The sequence below is a fragment of the Hyla sarda genome, chromosome 2 (genome assembly GCF_029499605.1).
Source record: "Hyla sarda isolate aHylSar1 chromosome 2, aHylSar1.hap1, whole genome shotgun sequence".
NCBI lineage: Eukaryota > Metazoa > Chordata > Amphibia > Anura > Hylidae > Hyla > Hyla sarda.
Genome location: NC_079190.1, coordinates 112,983,438 through 113,009,887, shown reverse-complemented (window position 1 = coordinate 113,009,887; position 26,450 = coordinate 112,983,438). Strand labels below are relative to the sequence as shown.

At 39.9% G+C, this 26,450-nt stretch overlaps 1 protein-coding gene across 2 annotated transcripts in view; it reads left to right on the top strand.

Moving 5' to 3' along the window:
* Positions 1–16,140, top strand: part of ZNF740 (zinc finger protein 740) — a 36,883-nt gene extending 20,743 nt beyond the window's left edge. For both annotated transcript variants that reach the window (XM_056555310.1, XM_056555311.1), the window contains exons 7-10: positions 458–534; positions 14,523–14,590; positions 14,679–14,797; positions 15,806–16,140. In XM_056555310.1, coding sequence (XP_056411285.1) covers positions 458–534; positions 14,523–14,590; positions 14,679–14,797; positions 15,806–15,895 — 354 coding nt within the window. In that variant the 3' untranslated portion in view covers positions 15,896–16,140. The remainder of the gene's footprint in view (positions 1–457; positions 535–14,522; positions 14,591–14,678; positions 14,798–15,805) is intronic.
* Positions 16,141–26,450: the final 10,310 nt, after the last annotated feature.

Below are 26,450 nucleotides of genomic sequence, written 5' to 3'. Positions count from 1 at the left end.
TGGTAATGGTGCTCCTTGAGGACCATGCCATAAAGATGTGTAGACCCTTATAAGCCATTGGAAGTTCTGGAACCGTGTATGTGAAGCAGCTCTCTGATGGAGGTAGCGTTCCCTTCGAGTCTTTGATGCTCTCCTCAAGAGAAAACCTTACCCCTTTGTTCCCACGACAATAGGCCTATCTGCCGCCAGCAAGCACTGTGCCTTGTTCTGATTAGGACAACAACTCAGAAACTTTCCCTTCTAGGGTGTCTTGTCTGCTTTGCATGTATTTTGAGTTCTAAGTTTCATACATTTGAGGCCTATGTTTTACAGAAAATTTCATATGGTCCTGCCAAAGTAAAAATGTGTAAACCTATCCTTTATGAGTTTAGAGAATTTCTAGTAATGCTGTTGTCCTTGAGGGCCCTTTTGACTGAATGATTATAAAAAAAAGTCTTTATTTTATTTATCTTTTTAGGCCTTTTCACGGACAGATCGACTTCTGAAACATAAGAGGATGTGCCAGGGCTGCCACACCAAAATTGCAGAGACAGAGTATGTGTTGTAGCTTATGAATGTGTTTGGGACGTCCTGTAATATCTTCATTCAGATTATGTTCTTTCACTCGGGACATAAATATGTTCAAACCTGTTATATTTCAGCATCTGAAAAAAAAAAAAATACGGGAAGGCACGGGACTGGTGACAGGATGAAACTTCCTTCACATTTTTATTTTTTTTTAATACCCACCACTTCCAGAATCATACACATTTGAGGTCTTCTAGGTTCAGATTAATATGATTCCTAAAATGTGTGTGTATATATCTCTATGTAGAAAAATCATTTGAGAGCACACCCCTACTTGCCCATCCACTTTAAGCTAGATTGTTAAATATCAAATGTTTTTCAGTGACAGACTGAAGTTTCTTCATGTTGTCCTCAAGTGCATCTCCAGTACACAGCATGGTCTAATTGGGAACTTATAGAAGATATCTAATATACTCTTGTGAGGCCTTGCTTGTTCTTGGTTTCAGTCCACCTTTGGAGCAGACTACTGATTTTCCTTTTAAAGGGGTACTCCGGCCCTAAGACATCTTTTCCCTTATCCAAAGGATAGGGGATAAGATGTCTGATCGCGGGCGACCCCCACAATCTCTCATGCAGCACCCACCTGTGTCTGCTCCATGCAGCGCAGGAGGTTCTGAGTCTAAAGCCTCACGATCACGGGGCTGGAGTATTTTGAGGTCACGACTCTGCCCCGTGTGACATCATGCCCTGCCCCCTCAAAGCAAGTCTATGGGAGGGGGCGTGATGCCCCCTCCCATAGACTTGCATTGAGGGGGCGGGACATGATGTCACACCGGGCGGAGTCGTGACCTCACAATACTCCGGCCCCGTGATCGTGAGGCTTTAGACTCAGAACCTCCACATACAGGTGAGTGCTGCATGAGAGATAGCTGGGGTCCCCTGCGATCAGACATCTTATCCCCTATCCTTTGGGGAATTTCCTTACTGAACTTCATCTACTTCTCCATGCAAAAACCTTGGTGGACAATTTGAAACAGATTGAAGCAGAAAATGCAAGTTGAAATCCTGTCTGTAATCTTTGTAGAATCAAAGCCCCATTGATGTCAATGGAAGAACCTGAGTCTTATTTTCTCCTTTTAGAAAGGACTTGGATTATTTTCTGCTTCAAAAATTGTCTAGTCAGGACCTTTCTATTGACATCTACAGGGCTTTGATTCCATGATTCCAGGCAGAATTTCCACATGGAATTTCTGCTTGATTCTGCTTCAGATCTCTTGCGTGCCTTGGTTCATGGTGGAGGAAATTCTACCGTGTGAAGGGAATCTCTCACTGAAAATGCCATCCGACCTGCGGGCATCCAGTTTAGGTATCAGGGTGTCTCCAGCTATTGCAAAACTGCAGCTCCCAGCATTCTGGGAGTTGTAGTTTTTCAACAGCAGCAGGCACCCTGGTTGGGAAACACTGATATGTAGTTTTATGGGGAAAGTTTCAGGATAACTTTTTTTATTTTTTTATCTCTGCTCATTCTGAACTAAGTTGTCATGTTGGTCCTTCTCGGTGTCTGACAACTCTCTGTATGCACCCATATACACAGCTGTCTATCACTCTGTAGGACTGCCACTTGACTATTTAGCCCAGAATAAGCAATAGCTTTTCCCACATAACTATAAATCTGCTCTATAATCTGAAGCCTGCAGATTGCATATTATGAGTTACAGGTCCCCTTTAAGCTGCACTCAATTTGTTGTCTGCAGTTTCCTTGTAGATTTTTCCAACTCCCTTTTTATGTCCTAATAATGTAACTGGAGATTCAGAATTAAAGGGGTACTCTGGCGCTTAGACATCTTATCCCCTATCCAAAGGATAGGGGATAAGATGCCTGATCGTGGGGGACCCGCCGCTTGGGACCCCTGTGATCTTGCATGCCGCACCCCATTAAAATCAGTCCCCGGAGCATGTTCGCTCCGGGTCTGATTACTGTCGATCACGGGGACGGGGCGTTGTGACGTCACGGCTCCGCCCCTGTGTGACGTTGCGCTCTGCCCCCTCAATGCAAGCCTGTGGGAGGGGGTGTGATGCTCCGTCCCCGTGATCGACAGTAATCAGACCCGGAGCGAACACGCTTTGGGACTGATTTTAACGGGGTGCGGCGTGCAAGATCATGGGGGTCCCCAGCGGCTGGACCCCCGCGATCAGGCATCTTATCCCCTATCCTTTGGATAGGGGATAAGATGTCTAAGCGCCAGAGTACCCCTTTAAAAAAGGTGTCTGCTTTCTTCCAAACACTCTACTCGTTCATGCGTTCTATCTGGCATTGCAGCCTGGTTCCTTTGACATGAATAGGAGTGTTATGCAGTATCACACTGATGCTTTGAAAGAAAGCAGCCATGAATCCTAGACGACCCTTTAACAAGCCAATCTCCTTTCTAACGTTTCAGTTGTACAGGATGCACAGGGTGTAAAAAGTCAATGAAAATGTCTGTATTAATAGTTTTATTGGACTTCGTCTTGGAGCATTAAGAGCACACCTATATTGACTAACAGAAAATGCTTTAGAACATTGTATTCAGTGCCCCCCCCCCCCCTTTACATTTCATTACTAACCCTATGTCATCAGTTTTATTTAGTAAACTTTCTATATTTTTACTAGATTTTAGTTCTAAAAAAATTGTAATTAGTTTTTTTATTTTGTTGTTTCTGTATTTTTAGTCAATACATTTCAAAGTAATGTTGTTTTATTTTTTATGTTTTTATATAGCATTAGGGGTGGTCCAAATCTTAATGATGTGTCTGAGTATAGCTAAAAGTTGCTTCTCTTTCCGATTTTACAGAGCTCCCAAGCTAAGCCTAAAGTTCTGTAAAAATCACAGTGCCACAAATGGTGTATAATGTTTCATGCAAAAGTGACTTTAGAAACCAGAGTCCATGTTAAATGTTTTGTTCCAGTGTAGGTATTGGAAAGTAATGCCTGCTTCTGTGTTTATTAGAAGACCGGAGAAGATTAAGGCTATATTCACGCAGTGGAATTTCTGAGCTTAATATTCTGCTCAGAAAATCCACTGCAGTGGAGTCCGCAGAAATATTGAACCTGTTTAATGTTTCTGCAGATTCTGCTGGGAAATGCATTGCTGTCTATTGAGACTGTGCATTTCCAGTGGTCCTAGTGCTGAATAAAGTAAATGTGCAGAATGGCCGCCTTATTTTCTGGTCTTTGGCTGTGTGAACATGGTATAAAGATCAGTTCCTTTTGGTCCTTGTGCTGCCACATACACTTTTTTTTTATTTTATTTTTTTTCTAATGGGAAAAGTTTCCAAAATTATTATTATTTTTTTTTTATTAAACTTTTCAGAAGTGTAAGCTGTTGTGAGTTAAAGGGGTTGTCTGAGTTAAAGGTCTTGCTGCTTCTGCTTCCAAGCACTCCACTTCCACGCTGGGCACATCTTGGAAGAATACCTTCTGAGACGAGAGAGCAGGTACCATTTTGTGATCATTGCATGTGGGCAAAAAACATGCCTGTATGCAAAGTCCAAGAACGACGTGATTTTGCAGGGGCATATGAGCATAGTTTCACCCATATGGTGATCACAACTTGGTCCCCGCCCTCTTTCGTCTCTGAAAATATACTTCTGCTCCTCACTTCCACCGTTTTCACATCTCAGAAGAGTGAAAGGAAAACTGTCACCCTGATCATCCACACTAAACCCAATACACTGGGCTATAGTGTGGGTGTCCAGGAATCCAAAGAGGGGTCACTTACTATAATCAGTGCTGTGGTTCCCGAATTATTGGCTGGCAAAGTTCCCCTTCTGAATTGAGTCTGACGCAGGAGTCGGGGTCCCGCCAGCTGGCCGCCCCTGCTTCTTTCCGTCTCCTCAATCAGCCGTCCCCTTACACAGAATATTCATATTCTGCGACTCCACATCCTAGTGACGTGAGTCTCATGTTATGTGGGCGCTGCGCTCTGTCTGTAGAGTGCATGCATCGGCAGTTTATATACAGCTCTCATGTCCTGAGCTCTGACTGAAGAAAGCAGTCATGTGAGAGCTGTACATGATGTCGGCGCATGCGCTCTACCAACAGAACCCATCGCACGCGTGACATGCGACTCGCGTCACTAGGAGGTGGAGTCGCAGAATATGAATATGCTAACTAAGGGGATGGCTGATTGAAAAGATGGAAAGAAACAGGGGCAGCCAGCCGGCGGGACCCCGACTCCTACGCGAGACTCCCTGAATGCAGAAGGGGAACTTCGCCAGCCAATATTTCGGGAATCACTGCACTGATTATAGTAAATGACCCCTCTTTGGATTCCTGGTCACCCACACTATAACCCAGTGTATTGGGTTAAAGGGGTATTCCAGGAAAAAACTTTTCTTTTTTTTCTATATCAACTGGCTCCAGAAAGTTAAACAGATTTGTAAATTACTTTATTACTTACGTTAAGGTTGTTCTTTTCTGTCTAAGTGCTCTCTGATGACACGTGTCTCGGGAAACGCCTAGTTTAGAAGAGGTTTGCTATGGGGATTTGCTTCTAAACTGGGTGTTTCCCAAGACACGTGTCATCAGAGAGCACTTAGATAGAAAAGAACAACATTAACTTCAGAAGCTCATAAGTACTGAAAGGATTAAGATTTTTTTAAATAGAAGTAATTTACAAATCTGTTTAACTTTCTGGAGTCAGTTGATATATAAAAAAAAGTTTTTTCCTGGATAACCCCTTTAAGTGTGGGTGAACAGGGTGACAGTTTTCCTTTTAAGTCTGCTCCCCAGACAGCTCCTTTATAAAAGAAGCAGGTCTATCAGCTCAAATATATTGTCCTATATCTAAAAGTATGTACTTTATAGTAGACAAAACAAGTGAGTATATTTGTGCAAATATCAGTTTTGCGCGAGGGATAAGTTCGGTGCAAAAAACAGTGAATCTACTAACTAAACTCCCTGGAAGTGAACAACAAGAAAAATGACTAACCCAATGAAGGCAGCATAAAAAGAGCACAAAACTAGATGATGATTTCAGTGCGCAAAAGAAAAAATGCCCTGTGCACCTAATGGTGCACACTAATTATGTTTCTAGGTAAAAACCTGATGCATTGCTCGATAACATGCTGCGTATAGACTGGACTGCATTGTCAGAGAGATTAAGTAGAATTTTGTACAAATTTCTGAGGGAACGTTCACTAGAACTTGACACTTATTGATTTTAAACCTCTTCCCTTTTTCGGCTTAGGAGTCCAGTGGGCGGATCACCTACAAAGATAGATGTTAGCCGCCGACTAGTTTAGGCCAAAACTGTTGAACAAGTGTAATGCAGATGCAAGTCCTGGCCGAGCTTGAAAGTATCTCAGTTCCCTTTTATTACTGTGAGTTAGGCCCATTAGATCCACGGTTAGGCCAGACTGGTGACTGTAATACTGTTACAAAATTGCATCCATGTTATGTTTGTGCGAAAGAGACGTAACGGGTGAACGTTTCATAGAGTAGAAAAGTGATATGTACAGATCAGTTTTCTGAAGCCGATCTGTGTGTTAATTAAATGTCTCTTCATGGACACATCAGCATTGATTTACTCAATCTGACTCACATGTCTCTGTTCACACTTACATCATGACTTCTGTTTGTAACAGAACCATGGCGCTACAGATCTCAGTGAATACTGAAAGATCCTATAACTTCTGTCAGGTTTTTGTTGGTGTTCCGGTATTGTTTTAAAGGGGTACTCCGCTGCTCAGCATTTGGAACAAACTGTTCCGAACGATGGAGCCGGCCTGGGAGCTCATGATGTCATAGCCCCGCCCACTCAATGAAAGTATGGGAGGGGTGTGACATCATGAGGGGGCGGGGCTATGACACCACGAGCTCCCGGCTCCAGTGTTCGGAACAGTTTGTTCCAAACGCTGAGCAGCTGAGTACCCCTTTAACAACAAGAACAGTGCTGTGGACAACTCCATTCTTAATATTAAAGAACCCTGGGAAAAACTAAAAAAAGTGAGAGCCTTAGGAATGAACAGGAAGCTAAAAATGCTTAAAATATGTTTGGTCATAATTGCATAAGTATTGTGGTTAGGCCCAGCCCAGTTGTAAGCCACTTTTACATGGCAGCAATTTGTAGCAAAAACAAGAAGTGGAACATGAATATTGCAAATTATGATGGAAAGATTTGCTCCTGTGCTTCTGACCCACTCCTTGTTTTGGCTTACAAAACTGATGCAAAGTATGCAAATATAGTATACATAGTCCCATACAGGTGTACTGTCCATTCTGTTTTCTGTACTGTAAGTGCAGAACATAATGTTTGTTAGTTTGTAGCGCTATAAAACATACATAAATTTTAAAAATTTTATTTTTTATTTTTTTAATACTTCAAAATCCCTTTTCTTAATGTTAGGTGTTACAGACCGCTGGTATACATTGTAAGACAAGTGATCACCATCCAAATCTATACAGTTAGATTTGCCTGGTCATGTAGTTTCTCTAGGCTAGTCATAGGAGTGCTGTTTTATTTACAGTGTATTTTACTATCAAATAGTAATAAAACAAACATGTCTTCCCCCCCCCCCCCCCCCCCCCCCCATTAATTTTCCATGTGAATCGCCATGGTAATACTTAAAGGGGTTTACCGTGCATTTTACAGTGCTGGGATAGGCCATCTATGCCTGATTGGTCAGATGTGGACACATCAGATTTGCGCTTCTGGCGTATGCCATCAATGGGGCAGAAGCCCTGCAGTAACCTGGCACTACCGCTACTAACCAACTGCTATCTGTGCCAATCATCCTATATGTACCAGAGCCGCAGCTCTGTGGAACAGGCAAGAGATAGGGGTGTCATGTTGACACTGCGCTGATCAGACATCAATGGCCTATCCTAAAAATAAGCCATCAATGTGTATTGCCTTGAGAGAAACTTTTTAAGGGGGGGGGGGGCTTATTAAATTTTTTTTTTTTTTTTTTTTTTTTTTAAAGTGCACGTAAAATACAATTGCTCATTACAAAGTGTGTAAACTTGACCTTTAAAGCGATACTCTGTTGGGGGGGGGAGTCTGGCTGCTGTTACCCTCCAACCCACAACTCCCCACCCCAACCTTCACACACCCACGGAGTATCTTAAGGTCAAATTTACACACTTTGTAATGTGCAATTGTATTTTATGCGCACATTTTTAAAATTCTAATACGTTGGTACAGTTTTCAATGTGTGAACTTCATCTAGTTTAGGCAGATCTGCAGATTATGCCAAGAACCGTGGAAGCTTGTGGCAGGCAAGTATGCCAACAATCTTTTAGCTCTGTTCACACACGCCTATAAAGTAACTACAGGACCAGCTATAAAATCCACATCTTACATGCTGATCTTGATGTGGATTTAATGCAACATTTAGGACTATGGTCTCCAAACTGTTGTCCTCCACATCTGCAGGACCACTGATTATAGGGCATTCTGCAGATCGTCCTCAACATGCCTAGACTTAGCTGCAGATATTTGTTTGTCAACCTATTCACTGGCATTGTAATTTTGTCCGGAACTTCGGTGCCAATTCTGCAACTGAAATTGTACATTGAATGCATTGTGTAAACCCGGCCTAGTAGCTGCTTTATTATTAGCTATCTCTCCCATTAATTACGATTTCACATATAAAATATATGTCCTTCATCTAGAGTTCATTTTTATTAAGACTTTTGTAACGATTGTAAAGTCTGGAATATTTTCATAAACCTTGTGTGGCACTGCCTGGCCAAATCATTAGCTTTAATGTAAAATTGATGCCACTTGTCTGTTTTCTTTATTAGACTATGAAATAAGTTGCATTCTTAGCAGATTTAGTTTAAAGTTTGTTTTGTTTTTTAACCCCCCCCCCCCCCCTTCCCACTTTATTTTTACATTTGAGAATATTGGTTTTAACATTAGAATAGTTACCTTTTTTCCTGAATAAGTGTAGTTTTCTAACAGTGTACAGATTGTTGTAACCTTTTCCCTTCCTATGACCAGTGTGTGTAGAATATTTAAATAAACTTGTGATTTTTATACATATTTGTTGTTTCAGCTGTGTTTTTTATCTGGGTACATAACACTTAAAACACAGTGTCAGAAATACTGTAAAAACTCTTTGAGAAGATCACCCGACATTACATAAACAAATTGGTTTTGTGTGGTGGTGGTCTTCTCGAAGAAAACAACCACTATGCAAAATGAATGGTGGTCTAGAAAACAGTCACATAAAATCTGGTCTGGATACGAGGGTGGTCTTTAGAGAGGTTTCCTTGTATACAATGAATGATGTACTTGGAAGAGTTTTCATTTACCAGCAGTGCATTCTCTAGAGCTGAATAGATCGATATTTGGTATAACTGTATTCTAAAGGTTGGGTTAATATGATCTGGCTTTGGCTAAAAATACTGAAGTGGGCCCATAAGAGTGAAAAAATGCATATTTTTCCATTATAGTTTGAGCTTTCCCTGGTAATATTTACATTCATGACCTGCCAGCACTGCAAGTAAATGTTATGGTAGGATCACACGTGCCGTATTTTGCTGCATTTGCTACCACATATTTTCCTACCCATTCAAGTCAATGCAGAAAATATGCAGTAAAATATGACGGTGTGTGTGTGTGTGACCCTACCCTAAACCACAAAGTCCTCTTTAACCCCTTAATGTCAAGCGCCGTAAATATACGTCCTGGTGAGGTGGTACTTAACGCACCAGGATGTACATTTACGACCTAAGCGATGCCCGGATCATGCGCGGCAGGTCCCGGCTGCTGATCGCAGCCAGGAACCCGCCCGTAATGGCGGACACTCGCGATCCCGCCGATGTCCAACATTAACCTCTCAGATGCCGTGATCAATACAGATCACGGCATCTGCAGCATCGCTGTCACTAAAGTGGATGATCGGATCGCCTGCAGCTCTGCCGCGGCGATCCCATCATCCAGTACGGCAGTCGGAGGTCCCCTCACCTGGCTCCGCTGCCTTCCCGGCGTCTTCTGCTCTGATCTGCCTCCCGCAGACCAGAGCATATGACCGATAATGCTGATCAGTGCTGTGTCCTATACATGGCACTGAACAGTATTAGCAATCGAGTGATTGCTATAAATAGTCCCCTATGGGGACTATTAAAGTGTAAAAAAAAAAAAAGTGAAAAACCCCCTCTCCCACCCAATAAAAACGTAAATTGTCCCATTTTCCCTATTTCACCCCCAAAAAGTGTTTTAAAAAAAATATTTTATAAACCTATTTGGTATAGCCGCGTGCGTGAATATCTGAACTATTAAAATAAAATGTTGATGATACCGTACGGTGAACTTAAAAAAAGTCCAAAATAGATGCTTTTTTATAACATTTTATTCCCCCCAAAAAATTATAAAAAATTGATTAAAATGATAAGCAAATATGGTATCAATAAAAAGTACAGATCACGGCGCAAAAAATGAGCCCTCATACCGTCGCTTATACGGAAAAAAGGAAAAGGTTATTGGTCTTCAAAATAGGGGGATTTTAAACATACTAATTTGGTTAAAAAGTTTGCGATTTATTTTATATTTAATTTTTTTTTTAAAGCGCAACAGTAATAGGAAAGTGTGTTTATCACGGGTATCATTTTAATAGTATTGACCAAAAGAATAAAGAACATGTAATTTTTACCGTAAATTGTACGGCGTGAAAACAAAACCTTCCAAAATTAGCAAAATTGCGGTTTTATTTTTAATTTCACCACACAAATAGTATTGTTTTGGTTGCGCCATACATTTTTTTTTTTTTTTAAGTAGAAATTTTTATTTTCCTTAAGAGAGGCAAATAAACAGTTGTGCGGTAACAAACAACAATCAATTGAAATGCTTACAGAAGGTAATAGGGTAGGTACCTCCGAACTATAAAACCATCGCATTGGTATAAGGACTGCGAGAAAGCACACAAAAATTTAGCTGTGCTGGCCATATGTCAGTCATGAGAGACTTGTATCTAGAGGTGTGTGTGGAGAGCTAGAACAACTATCTATCCAATCGAAGTTGTAGCAACTGTTTAGAGAGAGATCAAGAGAGAGGGAAGAAAGAGAGGTGCTCGGGCAACAGGGTAGTGGAAGAGAAAGTGGTAGTAAAGGGAAGGAGGAAGGAGAGGGTAGGAAAAGAGCATATGAGTACAAGAATGGTAGTGGTACAAAGTGTTACAGGTAGAGCATCGGTGGGTTCCCAAGTGCGGTGAGCAGGCTCGTTCCCCTCCTTGTGGCTGCAATCTTGAGTTGGGGACTCAACACACCCGGGAGGCTCCCTGGACTGGGTGGGTGGGGTGTGAGGTGTACAATGTTCTGTAAGAGTCAGTAGATAGGAAGGCAGTCCATGGGCCCCATATTAGGTGATGTTTCGTTGCCTGACGTCTGGAGTCAGCTAGGAGCTCTTCTATCCGGTGAAGGTGGGAGAGTTCCTGAAACCAGGATGAGAGTGTAGGTGGGGAAGCAGATTTCCAGTTCCTCGGTATGACTGTTCTCGCTGCTAGGACCATGAAGCCCGCAAGGCGTGCTTGCCATTTCGGGAACATGGATAGCAGGAGGGGGCCAGGGAGTTTAGGGAGTTGGATGGATGTCAGCCTATGAATGAGATCTAAGACTTGGGACCAGAAGGAAGTCAGGGCTGCGCCATACATTTTTATGGTAAAGTGAGTGATGTCATTACAACGGACAACTGGTCGCGCAAAAAACAAGCCCTCATACTCGTCTGTGGATGAAAATATAAAAGTTATGATTTTTTGAAGGCGAGGAGGAAAAAACGAAAACGTAAAAATGTAATTGTCTGCGTCCTTAAGGCCCAAATGGGCTGCGTTCTTAAGGGGTTAAGGAAGGAACCTGTTTCTTCCCAACATTACTAAAGATTCTTGAAGGTGTTACTATTGTTTAGTAACCTGTCAGAGGTTTTGGCTGGCGGGAGCTCAGGTGCTGAGAAGGGACAATTGTGCGGAGCACTGTTCTTGCTTATTTCTACTCAGCACTGCCTGGCTTTCCTGGGACAGAAGAGCTATCAATCTGTACATAACTGAGTGATCACTCGCTCGGCCCCCTGCAGGGTTGAGCAGAAAGAAGCCGCCTGAATGCCTTTCTTGCTGGGTTTACATGTATTCTTTTTAACTAAAGCCAGAAGTGTTCCTAAAACTCAATGGCCCTGATTTACTATTGTAAACCCGACATGTTTTGTTGGGTTGTGCGCCAGAAATTCTGTCTGTGCCAGAATTAAAATAAATGTATTTATTTATTTTTTAAACCCCTGACTAACTCTCCATTTTACGGAGAACCTGAAAAGGGGCGTGCCCATTGGTGGAAAGGGGGTGTGGTTGCCAAAAAGGGGCATGTACCCGTCATTTTCACAAAAACCCAACATATTTAAGGTTTTCACAGAAAATGTGGATTTGAGCTGAGGAAACCCAACAGATCAGAGCCATAAAAACAGTGGGAAAAAATTGTAGTGAATTAAAACCCACAAAGAAAACTACACTCCGCTCTTAGTAAATCAGGACCTCTGTGTGTAAAAAATTTTTTAGTATAGTTTTTCCTTTGTTACACTCCTGGATTGGACTAAAAATAGTGACCAAATACTACAATTGAACCCAGCCTTATTCCAGATTTAGGAGTCCAATGGGCAGTCCTGCTCAGTGATTGGCTACTTATGTACATTGAACCACATTGCCCACCAGATTCAGGGCTCGGGCGCATCTACCCTATAACATGCTGCTAATCTTATTTTCAGAACATATGTGCTTAGGGTCTATTCACACGTACAGTATTCTGCGCAGATTTGATGCGCAGGATTTCAAGTAATTCAGTTAACATTCAAATCTGCACAGAATACTGTACGTGTGAATAGACCCTTAAAAATTAATGAATTATTCAAATAGTACCACATATATTTATTACTCATGAATTGCAGTTGACAATATCCCAACCAAATCACATATGGCTGTGGTCATATGTCAAATGTACCTTGAATTTTGCAAACTCAGAAGCCTATATATCAAAGGTAATCAGTATTCTTGATTTCACTCTCCCGCTTCCTTTCTATAGATGTTTGGGTGGTATCTATATGTGTAAAAGCCCATGCCCCAATTTCCATCATTAATACTGGTATTGTCGTTTGCATTATATGCTAAGTAGACACCCACAGTCTGTGGCCACCTTCTTCTTCATTCCAGCCTGGCTTGAACGTCATCCCTGAGTGCGGGGAACACCGTCCGAAGCCTGGCACTTAGAAATGTCAATTAAACCTGGCTGAGATGGTGGAGGGTGCAGTCATTGTGACCAGAAACGACTGTCTCCTCCTCGATGACTGGAAGCATCTACTTAGCATTCCACAAAAGCACCAATTAAAAATAGATGTATTTAAACAATATGGCAATGGCTTGTATGTACATAGATATCACTTGGGCATACTACTGAATGTCTATAAAGTACTGGGGGTCAAAATCAAGCTGAAAGGTTTTTGTATCCTTAGGCACTCTCCACTTGGTAGAAGGTTTACTGGACAAAAGATGGTCACAAAATGACCAATGGCCAGCAGTATTCTGGGGGAACTTCAGGGGAGGCTATGCATTACTCTTGTCTAATCAAATCATTGTGTAGTGTAAATGTAGAAGAGAGAGCACAGGTCCCCTTGAGCGAGAGGACCTCTTTGTAATTGCTCTCCACTCTGCTCAATACATAAGGATCCTGGACAGAGGACCTCTTAATTTAGAATTCCCTGATATGGTATATGACAATGAGTTCTTTAAACTGGACAGTCACTTTGTCACTCGGGTACATGCCATTTTCTAAGATACTCTTATTTAAATCCAAGCTGCATCCTTTTATTATGGGGGGGACAGCTACACAAAGAGTACAGGCTGGGATATGGAATATGCACCTTCCAGGGTGTTCTTGAGCCAGGTTTATTGAAAGAACTTGTGGGCTATTTTCTTTTAAGGTTCATTTACACTTTGTAAGCCTGGCCTTTTAACACCTAAATAGCCATTGTACGTTTTGGTTATTAGCTTGTTAGCTTGATTATTTATTAAATGATAAAGAATTGATTGGATAATGAAGGCATATTACCAAGTATTTTTTCTGATTAAAATAAAAGTAGACAGAAATTACGTTAGAAAAAAAAAAAAAAAAAAAAAAAAAATATATAAATATATATATATATATATATATATATATATATATATATATATATATATATATATATATATATATATATATATATATATATATATATATATATTATACATACACATTACAAGTGCTTTGCAAAGCCTTTCATATGTTTAAATCTATCAAGTTTTGTGTGTAGCCTCCTCTATGGGAGTTATGTCAAAGGCATTCACAGCCAGTTAAGCTGTTCTGGAGATAGGTGAGACCTTCATTAGTAAGACACTTTTATGGCATGTCCTATAGATATACCATAAATGTTCTAATAGGAATACCCTTTTAGGGAGATTGTCTTAAGAATTGTGTTACCTTCTAAGAGGAAGCCACTTAGGAAAACTGATCAGCTGTTACCATTACCTTTATTTGCCATTAATGAACATCATCTTTATTTTTATATGTATAAAAAGATGCTTTTGGACTTCTGACTTTTACATGCACAATGTATAACTTATTTATTGTTCTGTCAAAGACAACAATAATAGCAACAATAACTAGCCAAGGAGCCTGGTGTCATATCAGATTACATAAACATGGCTGCTTTCATCCAGAAACGGTGCCAACAGGTTCTGAAGAGTTGAGTTGCAATACCAGACTTGAGGAATGGAGCGGTGTGATGTTATATCTGAAGGAAGGCAGCCATCTTTTCAAGTCTCATAGGCCCACATTAGGCGCTTGGATGTTTCACCATGGAGCGACATGTACATAGTAGACATGAAGTGGGGAGTCATGGAGGATTATAACTAAATTGTATTGTATCACTGCTTTATTTATCAGAGACAAGCCACATATGTACCTCAAAGCAACTGCCAAAGACTTTGCAAACTTACCGTAAAATATATGTATGTTTTAGGTCTGGAAAAAGGGTACCCTCATACTCGCCAAGTTTCGGTATTCACAGAGACGTGTTCAGTAATACAGGTAAGAGAAGGTCTCTCACTGCTATGATGACCATAGTTGCTTGTATTAGGTACAAAGACCCTCAGTGTGCCTACCTGTTATGTCGTAGGGGAGCGTCCGTTTGAATGTGATATGTGCGACATGAAGTTTGTTCAGAAATATCATCTGGATAGACACAAACGCGTTCACAGCGGAGAAAAGCCGTACCAGTGTGAGGGATGCCAGCAGGTTAGTAATGGCTCAAGTGTGTGTCTTTATTATTCTGCAAATTTATTGAGGCTGAGCTGCGATACTTGCTAAGGGTATGTTCACATGTACAGGATCTGCTGCATATTTTGTGCAGCTGGTTTTGCTGCACATTAACGTCAATAGGTAGCAAAACCAGCAGCAGAAAATATGCAGAAGATCCTGTACATGTGAACATACCCTCAGGCAATAAACAAGAGTGGCACGGTTTCTGAAAGACAGCCGCTATCTTTTTGTAATTCTATAGGGATAGATATTTTGATGTGCCTAACTTTTATGATTAGAGTCTTTATTATGTTAGCCTAGGCTCTGTTAACACGGCGTCTGCATTGCACATTTTGCATATGCACTGGGACATATGTATAGACCCCAACACAACTGACTGGTTTTCTATGTATAGATATCCTGCAAAAACATCCATCAAGCTGTGTAACTTTGTGTTAAAGGGGTACTCCACCCCTAGACATCTTATCCCCTATCCAAAGGATAGGGAAGATTTCTGATTGCGGGCGTACTGCCGCTGGGGACCCCCGGGATCTCTCCTGCAGCAGCCCTGTCATATGGTGCACGGAGCGAGCTTTGCTCCATTCCTGATGACGGGCGATGCAGGGGCCGGAGGATTGTGACATCACTGCCTCGCCCCCTCAATCCATAGCCTTGCATTAAGGGGGCGTGATGTCACGAGGGGGTGGGGGTGTGATGTCACGATCCTCCGGCCCCTGCATCGACAGTCATCAGGAATGGAGCGAAGTTCTCTCCGTACACCATATGGCAGGGCTGCTGCAGGAGAGATCGCGGGGAAACCCCTGTGATCAGAAATCTTATCCCCTATCCTTTGGATAGGGGATAAGATGTCTAGGGGAGGAGTACCCCTATAACATATATGATGCACATGTCTGTAGCGCCTATACCACAAATGCTAAGCTAAAGGGCCACACATTGGTCTCTGATTCTGATTACATATTTCCTTTTTTTTTCTGTCTTCGTTAGGCTTTCTCTAGGACAGACCGCCTTCTGAAACATAAGAGGATTTGTCAGGGGTACCACACGAAACCTACTGTATTAAACCTTGCATTGTGAATTTCAGTGGAATGTCATGCCATCGTTCCACTCTCAGGACTTACTATATCAGTACCGGTAAATCGCAGAAATATTGATGGATTTGCCTCGAGACACAGGGCTGGTAACAGTAAGAGCCTACTGTCATTTTGGTGTTTTTCTACTTGCAGACATTTTTTATACGAAAGATATAAACTGGTTAAACAAATTTCAATAGTGGAATGAATGGGACTCTTGTCTTTCTAAACTAGCAGGTCTCCATCAGCCAGGTCCTTAGTGACTATTAGGCTACTAGGACTTCTTTAAACTGGTTTTTTTTTTTTTGTTTTTTGTTTTTTTGCGTTTTAAAATGAATGAAAAATGCACATTTTAAAACTGCTCTATTTTTTTTTTAAAATGTAACATGTTTTTTTATAGAATTTTTTGTGTCATTTTGGTAATTTTGTTAATGTATTTTTCCTTGAGTGTTTTTCAAGACTTAAATAGAAGCATATTGGGAAAAGAAGCTAGAGAAAAAAAAACACCATACCCAAACTTTTTTTTCAGGATCCTTCTATCCTTTTTTCAGGATCCTTCTATGTACATATTTCATCCAGATTGGAATGTACAGTGTGTGAATAAAACCCTAGAGAACATCCTCATGTAGGTTTAGCTGCCGCTATAAGCTTTGAGCTATTAAAAACAGCATTTTTTATTTTTAAAGTGAATAGATTTTATTTTATAAATCAAAGTAGACAATGGTTTTAAACAACTAAAGATCATTTCTAAAACCTTTTTTCTTTTTAAGAAAGATTTTAAATTTTTTTCCCTTTTTTTTTTTAAGCACTGTAATTTTTTTTCTCAATGCAATGAAAAGTTTCATAGAATTTTGTCATGAATCTGTTTTGTAAAAATGAATTGCCAATTTATAGTTAAGCTGGCCATACAGGTAAGAAAGCTATAGACCACCATGCACATTAGGTGGTCGAACAACACAGAAGGGTATGGTTAACAAACTATGATAAGACAATAAGAAAAATCTAGTACAGGACCTGAGGGGTCAGTTTATGAAACTAGGAAGTCTCCCCCCCTCCCTCTCAGGCCCTGCACTGGCCATAAGGAAGTGCATCGGTTTTGCCTTTTTACAGGGCCACTTACAGGGTCACTGCTGGGGAGTGAAAAAACTTTGGCCCTTTAAGACGCCTACATAGATTCTGTAATATCAGCTTATGATTATTGCTGCATGAGATTTTGTGCATAGAGAAAAGATTTATGGCTGGCTTTAGCATATACTTACCTATACAATTGGTCTTGGGTTTTATATTTATACATGTAGATACTAATTTCTAATAATTATAAAAATCTTACTGTTTATTTTATAGTCATCTTTGTTACCAAATCTTACCTGTGTGATTTAAAAGGTTTCTCCCTAGACATTATAAAAAAAAAAAAAAAGTGACTGAAATTTAAAGGGAACCTGTCATCAGTTTTAAACGATATAGAATGTGTAGTAACACATTGTACAAGTTAAAATCTTCTTCCTCACCATTCCCGGTAGATGTTTCTGCTGGCAGGGAAGGTAAGGATATATAGTTTGTCTTCCCTACCGGTCCTGTAAGTAGTCCCTAAGGTGGGGAGCTATACTAGCCTAGTCCAGTCTGCTGTGGCTGTAATCACGCCCCTTTATGTATAGTAAAATCTAATGACAGGTTCCCTTTAACCCCTTAAGGACCGGGCGTTTTTCGGTTTTTGCTCTTTCGTTTTTTCCTCCTTACCTTTAAAAAATCATAACTCTTAAAATTTTGCACCTAAAAATCTGTATTATGGCTTATTTGTTGTGCCACCAATTCTACTTTGTAATGATATCAGTCATTTTACCGAAAAATCTACGGCGAAATGGGGAAAAAAAATCATTGTGCGACAAAATGTAAAAAAAAAAACAGCCATTTTGTAAATTTTGGGGGCTTCCGTTTCTACATAGTACATTTTTCGGTAAAAATGACACCTTATCTTTATTCTCTAGGTCCATACGGTTAAAATGATTCCCTACTTTTATAGGTTTGATTTTGTATTACTTCAGAAAAAAATCATAACTACATGCAGGAACATTTATACGTTTAAAATTGTCATCTTCTGACCCCTATAACTTTTTTATTTTTCCGTGTTCAGGGCGCTATGAGGACTCATTTTTTGCGCCGTGATCTGAAGTTTTTGTCGGTACCATTTTTGCATTGATCTGACGTTTTGATCGCTTTTTATTCATCTTTTCATGATATAAAAAGTGACCAAAAATACGCTGTTTTGGACTTTGGAATTTTTATGCGCGTACGCCATTGACCGTGCGGTTTAATTAGTGGTATATTTTTTTAAATCGGACATTTTGCGCACGCGGCAATACCACATATGTTTTAGTTTTGTTTTTATGTACACTGTTTTTTTTTTATTCTTGGAAATGCCGGGTGATTCAAACTTTTATTAGGGGAAGGGATAATTCAAAGGGTTAATGATTTGTTTTAAAACACTTTTCTTTTGCAATATTATAGCCCCCATAGGGGGCTATAACATTGCATTTACTGATTTTTAACAGTGTTCAATGCATCTCCATAGGGATGCATTGATCAGGGTTTTCGGCGATTGATTGCTCAAGCCTGGATCTCAGGCTTGAAGCATTCAATCGGCGATCGAACTGCAGGAAGGAAGGTAAGAGACCTTCCTCCTGTAGTACAGCTGTTCGGGATGGCGCGATTTCACTGCGGCGATCCCGAACAGCTCCCTGAGCTAACCGGCAATTTTTACTTTCACTTTTAGCCGCGTGGCTCAGCTTTGAGCGCGCGGCTAAAGGGTTAATAGCGCGCGGCACCACAATCAGTGCCGGGTGCTATTAGAGGCGGGTCCTGGGTTCACTAGGATGCCAGGCCCGCCGCGATATGATGCGGGGACACTGTAGGACCCCGCGTTATATCACGGGAGCGGGACCAAGGACGTACTCATACGTCCTTGGTCCTTAAGGGGTTAAAAGTTGTTAAATTAACAGGTACACTTTAGACATGTCCTGGGGACATTTCCAAACTTAATAGTCATGTTCTATGGGGGAGATTTATCGAAACCTGTCCAGAGGGAAAGAGTTGCCCATAGCAACCAATCAGATCGCTTCTTTCATTTTTAACAAGGCCTCTGCAAAATGAGGAGATCTCATTGGTTGCTATGGGCAACTCAGCAACTTTTCCTCTGGACAGGTTTTGATAAATCTCTCCCTATGTGTTTAGATCCTGACTGATGACTAGAAGGAGTGAAGAGAGCTAAGGTCACATGAGCTGGGATAGAACATGCTAAGCGCTGACTTCTTGTGGCTCATTCTCATGATCGATCAGAATCTGAACAATTAGATCCTGACCGTTCAAAACTATTGCTGCAAGAATTTTTTTTAAGACTTACATTTCCCATTTTACTTATTTTTAAATCCTCACCTATCTTTGGCTCAAGAAAAATGCCATCTAAATAAAAAAGTGGATGCTGCCCTACAAAGTATAAATACATCCATTTCATATTGTACTGAATTATCTTCAATACACACGTTGTCAAAATTAAGATTTTTTCCATTCATCATTCTTGTAATACTTGTAAAAAAAAATATATACAAGATGTTAATAGATGTATTAGACTGCTGTATACAGTGTGTTTTAAATAGCACAAGCTGATATGGTGTCTGTTAATGTTCTCCCCCATGGATCTGATCACTTCCTGGTTTCCTCTTTGAACTGTGACCCTGCCGTTGCATGGCAACAGAGCACACACTTTACCACAATCTCGCTTGTTTAACCTGTTAAGCACGCAGGTTGTAAATTCACACCCTTGATGATCAACCCTTAAGGCACCAGCATTTTATTCTTTATTTACCTACAGAATATAAAGGACATGTAATTTTTTCCCTAAAGTGCTCCCATCCCCCCCCCCCCCCCCAAAAAAAAGCGGCATTTTCTTATCTATTTCCCTCCCACAAATAATTTGTTTGGTTTCGCCGTGACATTATGGTAAAAAAAAAATGAAGTGTCAGTACAATGTACAATTGGTCCCGCAAAAAACAAGTCCAATTGAAATACATTTAAAGGGGTACTTCAGGGAAGTGTGTGTGTGTGTGTGTTTCTCTGGCTGCTTGATATTATTTGCCCTCCTTCCCTCCCCTTGCTTATATCTCCCAGCAGTCATTGCAGCTCTTCTGAGGTCCAGTTCACTCTCTGAGAGCAGCCCCCACCCTCCTGCTCTGAGCAGTGGAGAGGTTCAGTGTGTGATTGGCTGAGGCTGCACACACCTCCAAGATCTCAGCACTAAAGAGAGCATAACTCGTCAATGCAGGACAGAAACCACATGGTCTGTGGGAGAGATTTATTAACATGTGTCTGTGTGGAGCCAACCCATAGCCTTTTTATTTTTTTATTTTTTTGCTGTGTGTTTGGCTTATGTGCGCCAATTTTAACAAAACAGTGCAAGACTTTTATCAATTTTGCACCTATGAAAAATCACCTTGGAACAGGATGTAGTAGTATAAATTAAAAATTTGTTAACATTTGTGCAATATTTTTGTGCCTTTTTAAAAAGATGCAGTTAATAAATCTTGTCCACTGCATATTCAAAAATGAAGCACTGCATTTCAGTCACTCTTGCTAATGTTGTCTTTTTTTGAAATTGAGCAAAAGTTTTGTGTAAAAACTGCACACAAATTCTGTGCCAAATTTCAAAAAATAAAATGCCAGGAAGGCAATGATAAATCTCCCCCTGTGTGTCTTGGGGGGGGGGGCTGCTTTCAGAGAGGGATTTGGACAGAGTAGATGGCTGGATGATGTCATTCCCTCACTCCATGTATTTAAGTGACAACCAATGAGGAGAAATTGCTGAGTACAGCTAATGAATGATATTTAGACAATTAAATTGGATGATAAAATCTCTATTGAAATTTAAACACACATCCTGCAGCCCTAGCCAGTGTTGAATGTGCACCTTAAAGGGTACCTCTCATCAAAAAAACTTTTGATATATTATAGATTAATGTATGCAGAATAACTTTACAATTGCATGTTATTAAAAAATATGCTTCTTTCTATTTAATTTTCCACTTTGAAGAAATGACCACTAGGGGTCTCCCTACCAGTCCTGGCAGCAAGCATTTCAGACTCCTGCTGGAGTCCTAAACACTACGAGCTGCCAGTCTGCTTTGTTCACAAAGGAGAACACTCAGAGCTGCCAGCCTGCTTTGTTCACAGCCTGTTTGGCTGTGAACAAAGCAGGCTGGCAGCTCTGAGTGTTTAGGACTCCAGCATGAGTCAGAAATGCTTGCTGACAGGACTGATCGGGAAAAATACAATAGAAAGAAGCATATTTTTCATTAACATGCTATTGGAAAGTTATTCAACATTCATTAATCTAAAATATATCAAAAGTTTATTTGATGAGAGGTACCCTTTAAGTCCTGTCATGCTACCTTGCCCTGTCTGTCCTTTATTCAGTACAAAATCTGACTAATCAGAGACAGGTTTCTAGGGAATTTACTGTCTGACCACCCATTGTACTTATGTTAGGAGGTGTATCCCTAGCGTCAGACAGTCACAATGCACAGAGTTTAACTGGCACTTTTCTGATCAAAGATAAGGGTGAGAAGTGGCTTACCACACCCCACACCATTCCTAATACCCAAGCTTGAGATGAGGTTTTATTATTAATTTTTTTAAATTTTTTGCAATGGATCACAAGTGCAAACTTTCCTGCAGTTATTTTGTACTTCCGGGTTCCATAATAGAAACAACATACACATCTGTGTCGAAAACTTTGTGTCAGCATGCATTTCCTCTTTTTGCAAAATGTTTTTATTCTTTCTTTCTATTAATTTTGGGTGTAGATAACCGTTCAAGCTTTTTGTACTGGAATATAAATCAACGTTCACACTTTTACATTTGTAAATATAAAGTAAAACATGGTACACTAAACCTGTTTATATTATAAACATTTTACTAAAGTATTCTTAAAATGCAGATCCATTTGAAGTAGAAGTTGTTTTATAACTTTGAGTTATAAAACAAAAAAAACCTTGATATATTTTTCCCACATTACATGTAAAAAAAACCTCTTATGGTGTCTACAAACACACACCATAAAATGAGTTTGTAGTCTGTTGCTAAAGAGCACCTGGCAGAATTTTTAAGCGGTTGTAAACTTTACACAATCCTTTTTTTGATAGATGGGATTTCTAAGCAGATTACTCTGTGTCCACCTGATGTGACCTCCAGCAATCAGCTGTGATGTGTAGTGGAACCCAGCAAGGGTTCATCTCCCCTGCAGCACCCCCACAGGGGAAATTAAGCATTGAATAGGTCTCACTGAAATCAGAAGGCTGTCCAAATAATGCATAGACTTTCTCCAGTGCACGAAACACTATGCTGTGGCTATAGGCAAGGATCCTGAACAGATGATTTCTCCTCTCCGGGGAACTAAACCCATAGCCAATCCTTTCCATCTCACCAACCTATTTATTTGTCTAAATATCATTCATTAGCTATATAGAGCAGTTTCCCTCTTTCAGCTGTCACTTGCATGCAGGGAGTGAGAGAAAGATAGTATTCAAAACCATGAGCTATATAGCATTTTTGCTTTTATTCAAGTAATTAAACACTCACTGTTAGATGCTTCAATTAGTTTTTTCTTCCATTTTTTTTTCTGTAAATTCAAAGCTTATAGGTGTAAAAATCGGCATGCATCCGTACTGGCAGAGGTCTTAGATTGCACTAGTTGGGAGCCATCAAGGTCTGACGTGAAAATGCTATATAGCTCATGGTTTTGAATACTATGGATATGTGCAATGAATTTGGTGAATACCCACACCTGAGCATTATTTAAGGTCTACACAGACTTGTTTCTTTCTGATCTGCAGTGAGAGAAAGATGTCATATTCAGATCCTGCTTGTCTTGCAGGAGGGTTGGGGCAAGGTCTCGGTGAGGGGTTTACACAAAGACAAACACCACACGATTTTTGGCTTCACAGCCACAGCTCCCCTCCCTGTGTGAGAAGCTCAGTGAAAATTCTGTGACAACTCTGCACATAACGCTGCTCTTTTCTTGCTGTACATCTTATCACTGACTACTGCCATTCAGAGTATAGAATGATTTATTGCTGGGGGAAGGATAGTTTGAAAGAAGACATGTAGTGTGGGCTGCTGACAACAACACAGCATGCACACAGATAGTGAAAGCAATTGGCTGGCAGACATTACAGAGCCGCACTGACTGCTGGTAGTTGTAGTCTGGGCTGCAAGTTAGGAAAAAAGACACAAAAGGGGCAAAAGGAGCTGCCAAAACCACATGTATAACTACAGGGGATGCAGAACAGGTATTGTGGTGGCTTTGGGGCATTTTTATTTTTCTTAACTTCACCAGAGCATCATTTTAATGACGGTGGGGGACATTTATCAAGGTTTTCTTATGTATTCCTTTTTTTGGTTAATTTTTTCTTACAATTATTTTGTTTATGTGCGACTTATTTATCAACTGCTTTCAGCCTGTTGATAAATTTGTTTCACGTAAGCAAGTATTTTTTTTTTGCTTTGGTAGTGGCTTTTTCTGCTCCATGTCTGAGCTGGAGTAAATTTAGTAGGTTTTTTCATGTGATGCGACTTTTTTGCGACTTTCTCACTTGATAAATCTCTGACCACTGCAAGTCAAAAATGACTTTTTGCTTTGGTAAGCAAGATTTTTATATTTTGCTTAGGACACTGCACAATCAAAAAGTCGCAGAAAAAAAGAGAGTAGGCGCGCATGCGACTTTTTTGCAACAATTTTAAGCAAAAAAAATCTACTAAATGCTTTGATAAATGTCCCCCAGTGTGTTTAAAAATATGTTTTGTGAAGCAGACAAACCCTTAGTGTCATGACGTGAATTATAACAAGACTCAACTAATCCATTTAGCAGTATTCCCTGTCCCACTTACGTTAATTCTGTAATGTTTTCATAAAATCCTTTTTTTAGTTTTTTTTTTTTTGCATTTAAGTCATTTAAACGTTTCCATTTTCGTATTAAATATATGCTATGGCCCTGCTGTGTGTCATTAATTGTAGCTTTAAATCCAACATGTAGCATTTAATAATCTGCATTTCTTTGGATCCAGTAAACTCCATTTTTGTCATAACATGTGGTCTCAGTTATAATTTTGCAGATGGTTCTGAAACTATTCCTCTATTTCTAAGCTGCCAGATATGTTTAAAATTAGCTTTTTTTTATTTTTTTTTATTTTTATTTTTTTTACTGGTTGCACTGCAGGCCATACATCTTTTTTTTTTTTTTTTTTGTATTTTAATATGTGTAATTGATTCTGAGAAATTATACGACTACTTTTGACTGGTGGAGAGCCACTGACTATAGAAGTGTCATTCACTGGTGGTTTTAATCTGGTATACTGTCTCATGACAGTAGTACTTTAAAGCATTACTGTCATTAAAATTACCTTTTCACATGCCAGAAGTTATTTTCCCTGCTCAACACCTCTTAGATTGCTAGGCTACAGCACGTTTCACTTCCCTGTATGATGCACCATCCTACTGATTATCTGATTATAGCAGAGGGGCTCCGATTGATGAGTTCCAATGGAGCCTATCTGCTGTAATAAGGTGGAGCGCCAAGCCAGGGAATTAAGCTTGTTACTGCCATAACTAGCAATCGTCAGGGAGTCTCGGCACTGACACCTCCAACTGATCTTAACTTTTGAGATGTCTTTGTGACATGGGAAAAGTTATTCTTGATGATATTAACTCTTTAGGAGTGATAAGTTGTGTGATTTCCTATTGCCCACTCAGATCACATTTTGTATTTTCTTACCTTCATTGTATCTGGTTGCTGTAGGTGACAATTTTACATGATGTATTTATATGTTAGTTTGTATACATAATGCCCATTGTTTTTTTTTTGTTTTTTTATACCAATGTCCCATGTGAGTAGATGTAACCAAGAGTTCTGCTCCACATTCAAATGAAAAGACTGTACCTCTGCTATTTACTAATCACTGTATGTATTCCTATTTTTCTTTGCGTTAGAATAGAGGGGTAGTTATGTTTTTTAACACTGTGCAGTCTGATGTATTTTATTTCTGCCTCCTTCTGCCAGTGTATGTAGCATATTTAAATAAAGATTTTTTTTTAATATACTTTGTGTTTTGTGGTATGTTCTTTAATATTCATTTATTTACAGAACACATGGCAAATCTGCTTCCCCTCCCTCCCATCTTTTGTATTCACCCAGAAATGGACAAAGGACACAAATTGTTTATTTTATTACTTTTTCTATTACAGCTTTTGAGAAACTTTTGTATGACATCAGTACATATTTAATGCAACAAAACCTAGTCAGTCTTTGAATAATTGAAGGGAACCTATTGCATTGAAACTGCAGTCCGATCTGGCGGCATCATGCTATGGAGCAGAAGGAGCTGAACAGATTGATTCAAGTGTTGTGGGAAAAAAGTTAAAGAATGGCTTATTTATTCAAATAAGTCTCTAATTTTAGGCTAAGTGGTCAAGTGGATGGTCCTACTTAGTAACTGACAGCTATCTGTATGTGTGTATGTAAAGAGAGCTGTCAATCACTGAGTTTAACTGTCCACTTGAATATTTAGCGCAGAATGGCTAGTGGTTTACATGACAAGTTATACCAGAACTTTCCCCACAAAACTATATATCAGTCTTCTCAGCATCAGCTGCTCTAGAACACATTAAAATATATAAGTGGAGCTCAAGGATCAATAGACAAAATAATTGTATATCTAATACATTTATAAAAAAAAAATATATATAAACCAGTCAGCATATCATCCAGGACTAACACCCACAGGGCCCTAGTGGGTGCAGCTCACAACAATGCCAAAAAATAATGGTATAAAATGTATACACTTATATCTGAAAAGCTCAATAATATAAAATCCAACTAGTAATCTTTAATATAAACAAAACGTAAAATTAATACTGCCCCTCAAAAACACACTCGCTGCCTTTATGTAAACTTTCTTTTCCACACAGTCTTGGAATAGTTGTTGGAGTTATGCCACTAATATTGTATAGCAGTTTCACATGCCCATGAGTTCATATGGATCAATCGTGCAGATGCTGTTATAATACAAACATGAGTCTTATTGCACTTAAATAAAACACCGCTTGGTACCAAGTACCTCTAACCCTCCAATCCTCTGTGTGAGAGCGGGAAGTGCTCCGATGTGGAAACCAGGTAAAGCCGCAGACCGGCTGTGCGAGCGATCTCTCTGTATGAATTGTAGATCCGCCGATGCTCACATTCACATCGACTGTGCGTCTCACTCAATGGGCCATGAGCAAATAGAAAGTTCTCTCGTAATCAGCGTTCTGCCTAGTGGCGTCCCCTGGATGTAGATATAAAATCATTTAAATTAAACATCAAACGTTTGAAATGTATATGATTTTATATCTACATCCAGTTATACTAGCCCCTGCTGCTTTACTATACTCCAGTCTGGGATATTGATATACCTTTAAGACCTCCGCGCGCTACTGCCATGAGGATGCCACTAGGCAGAACGCTGATTATGAGAGA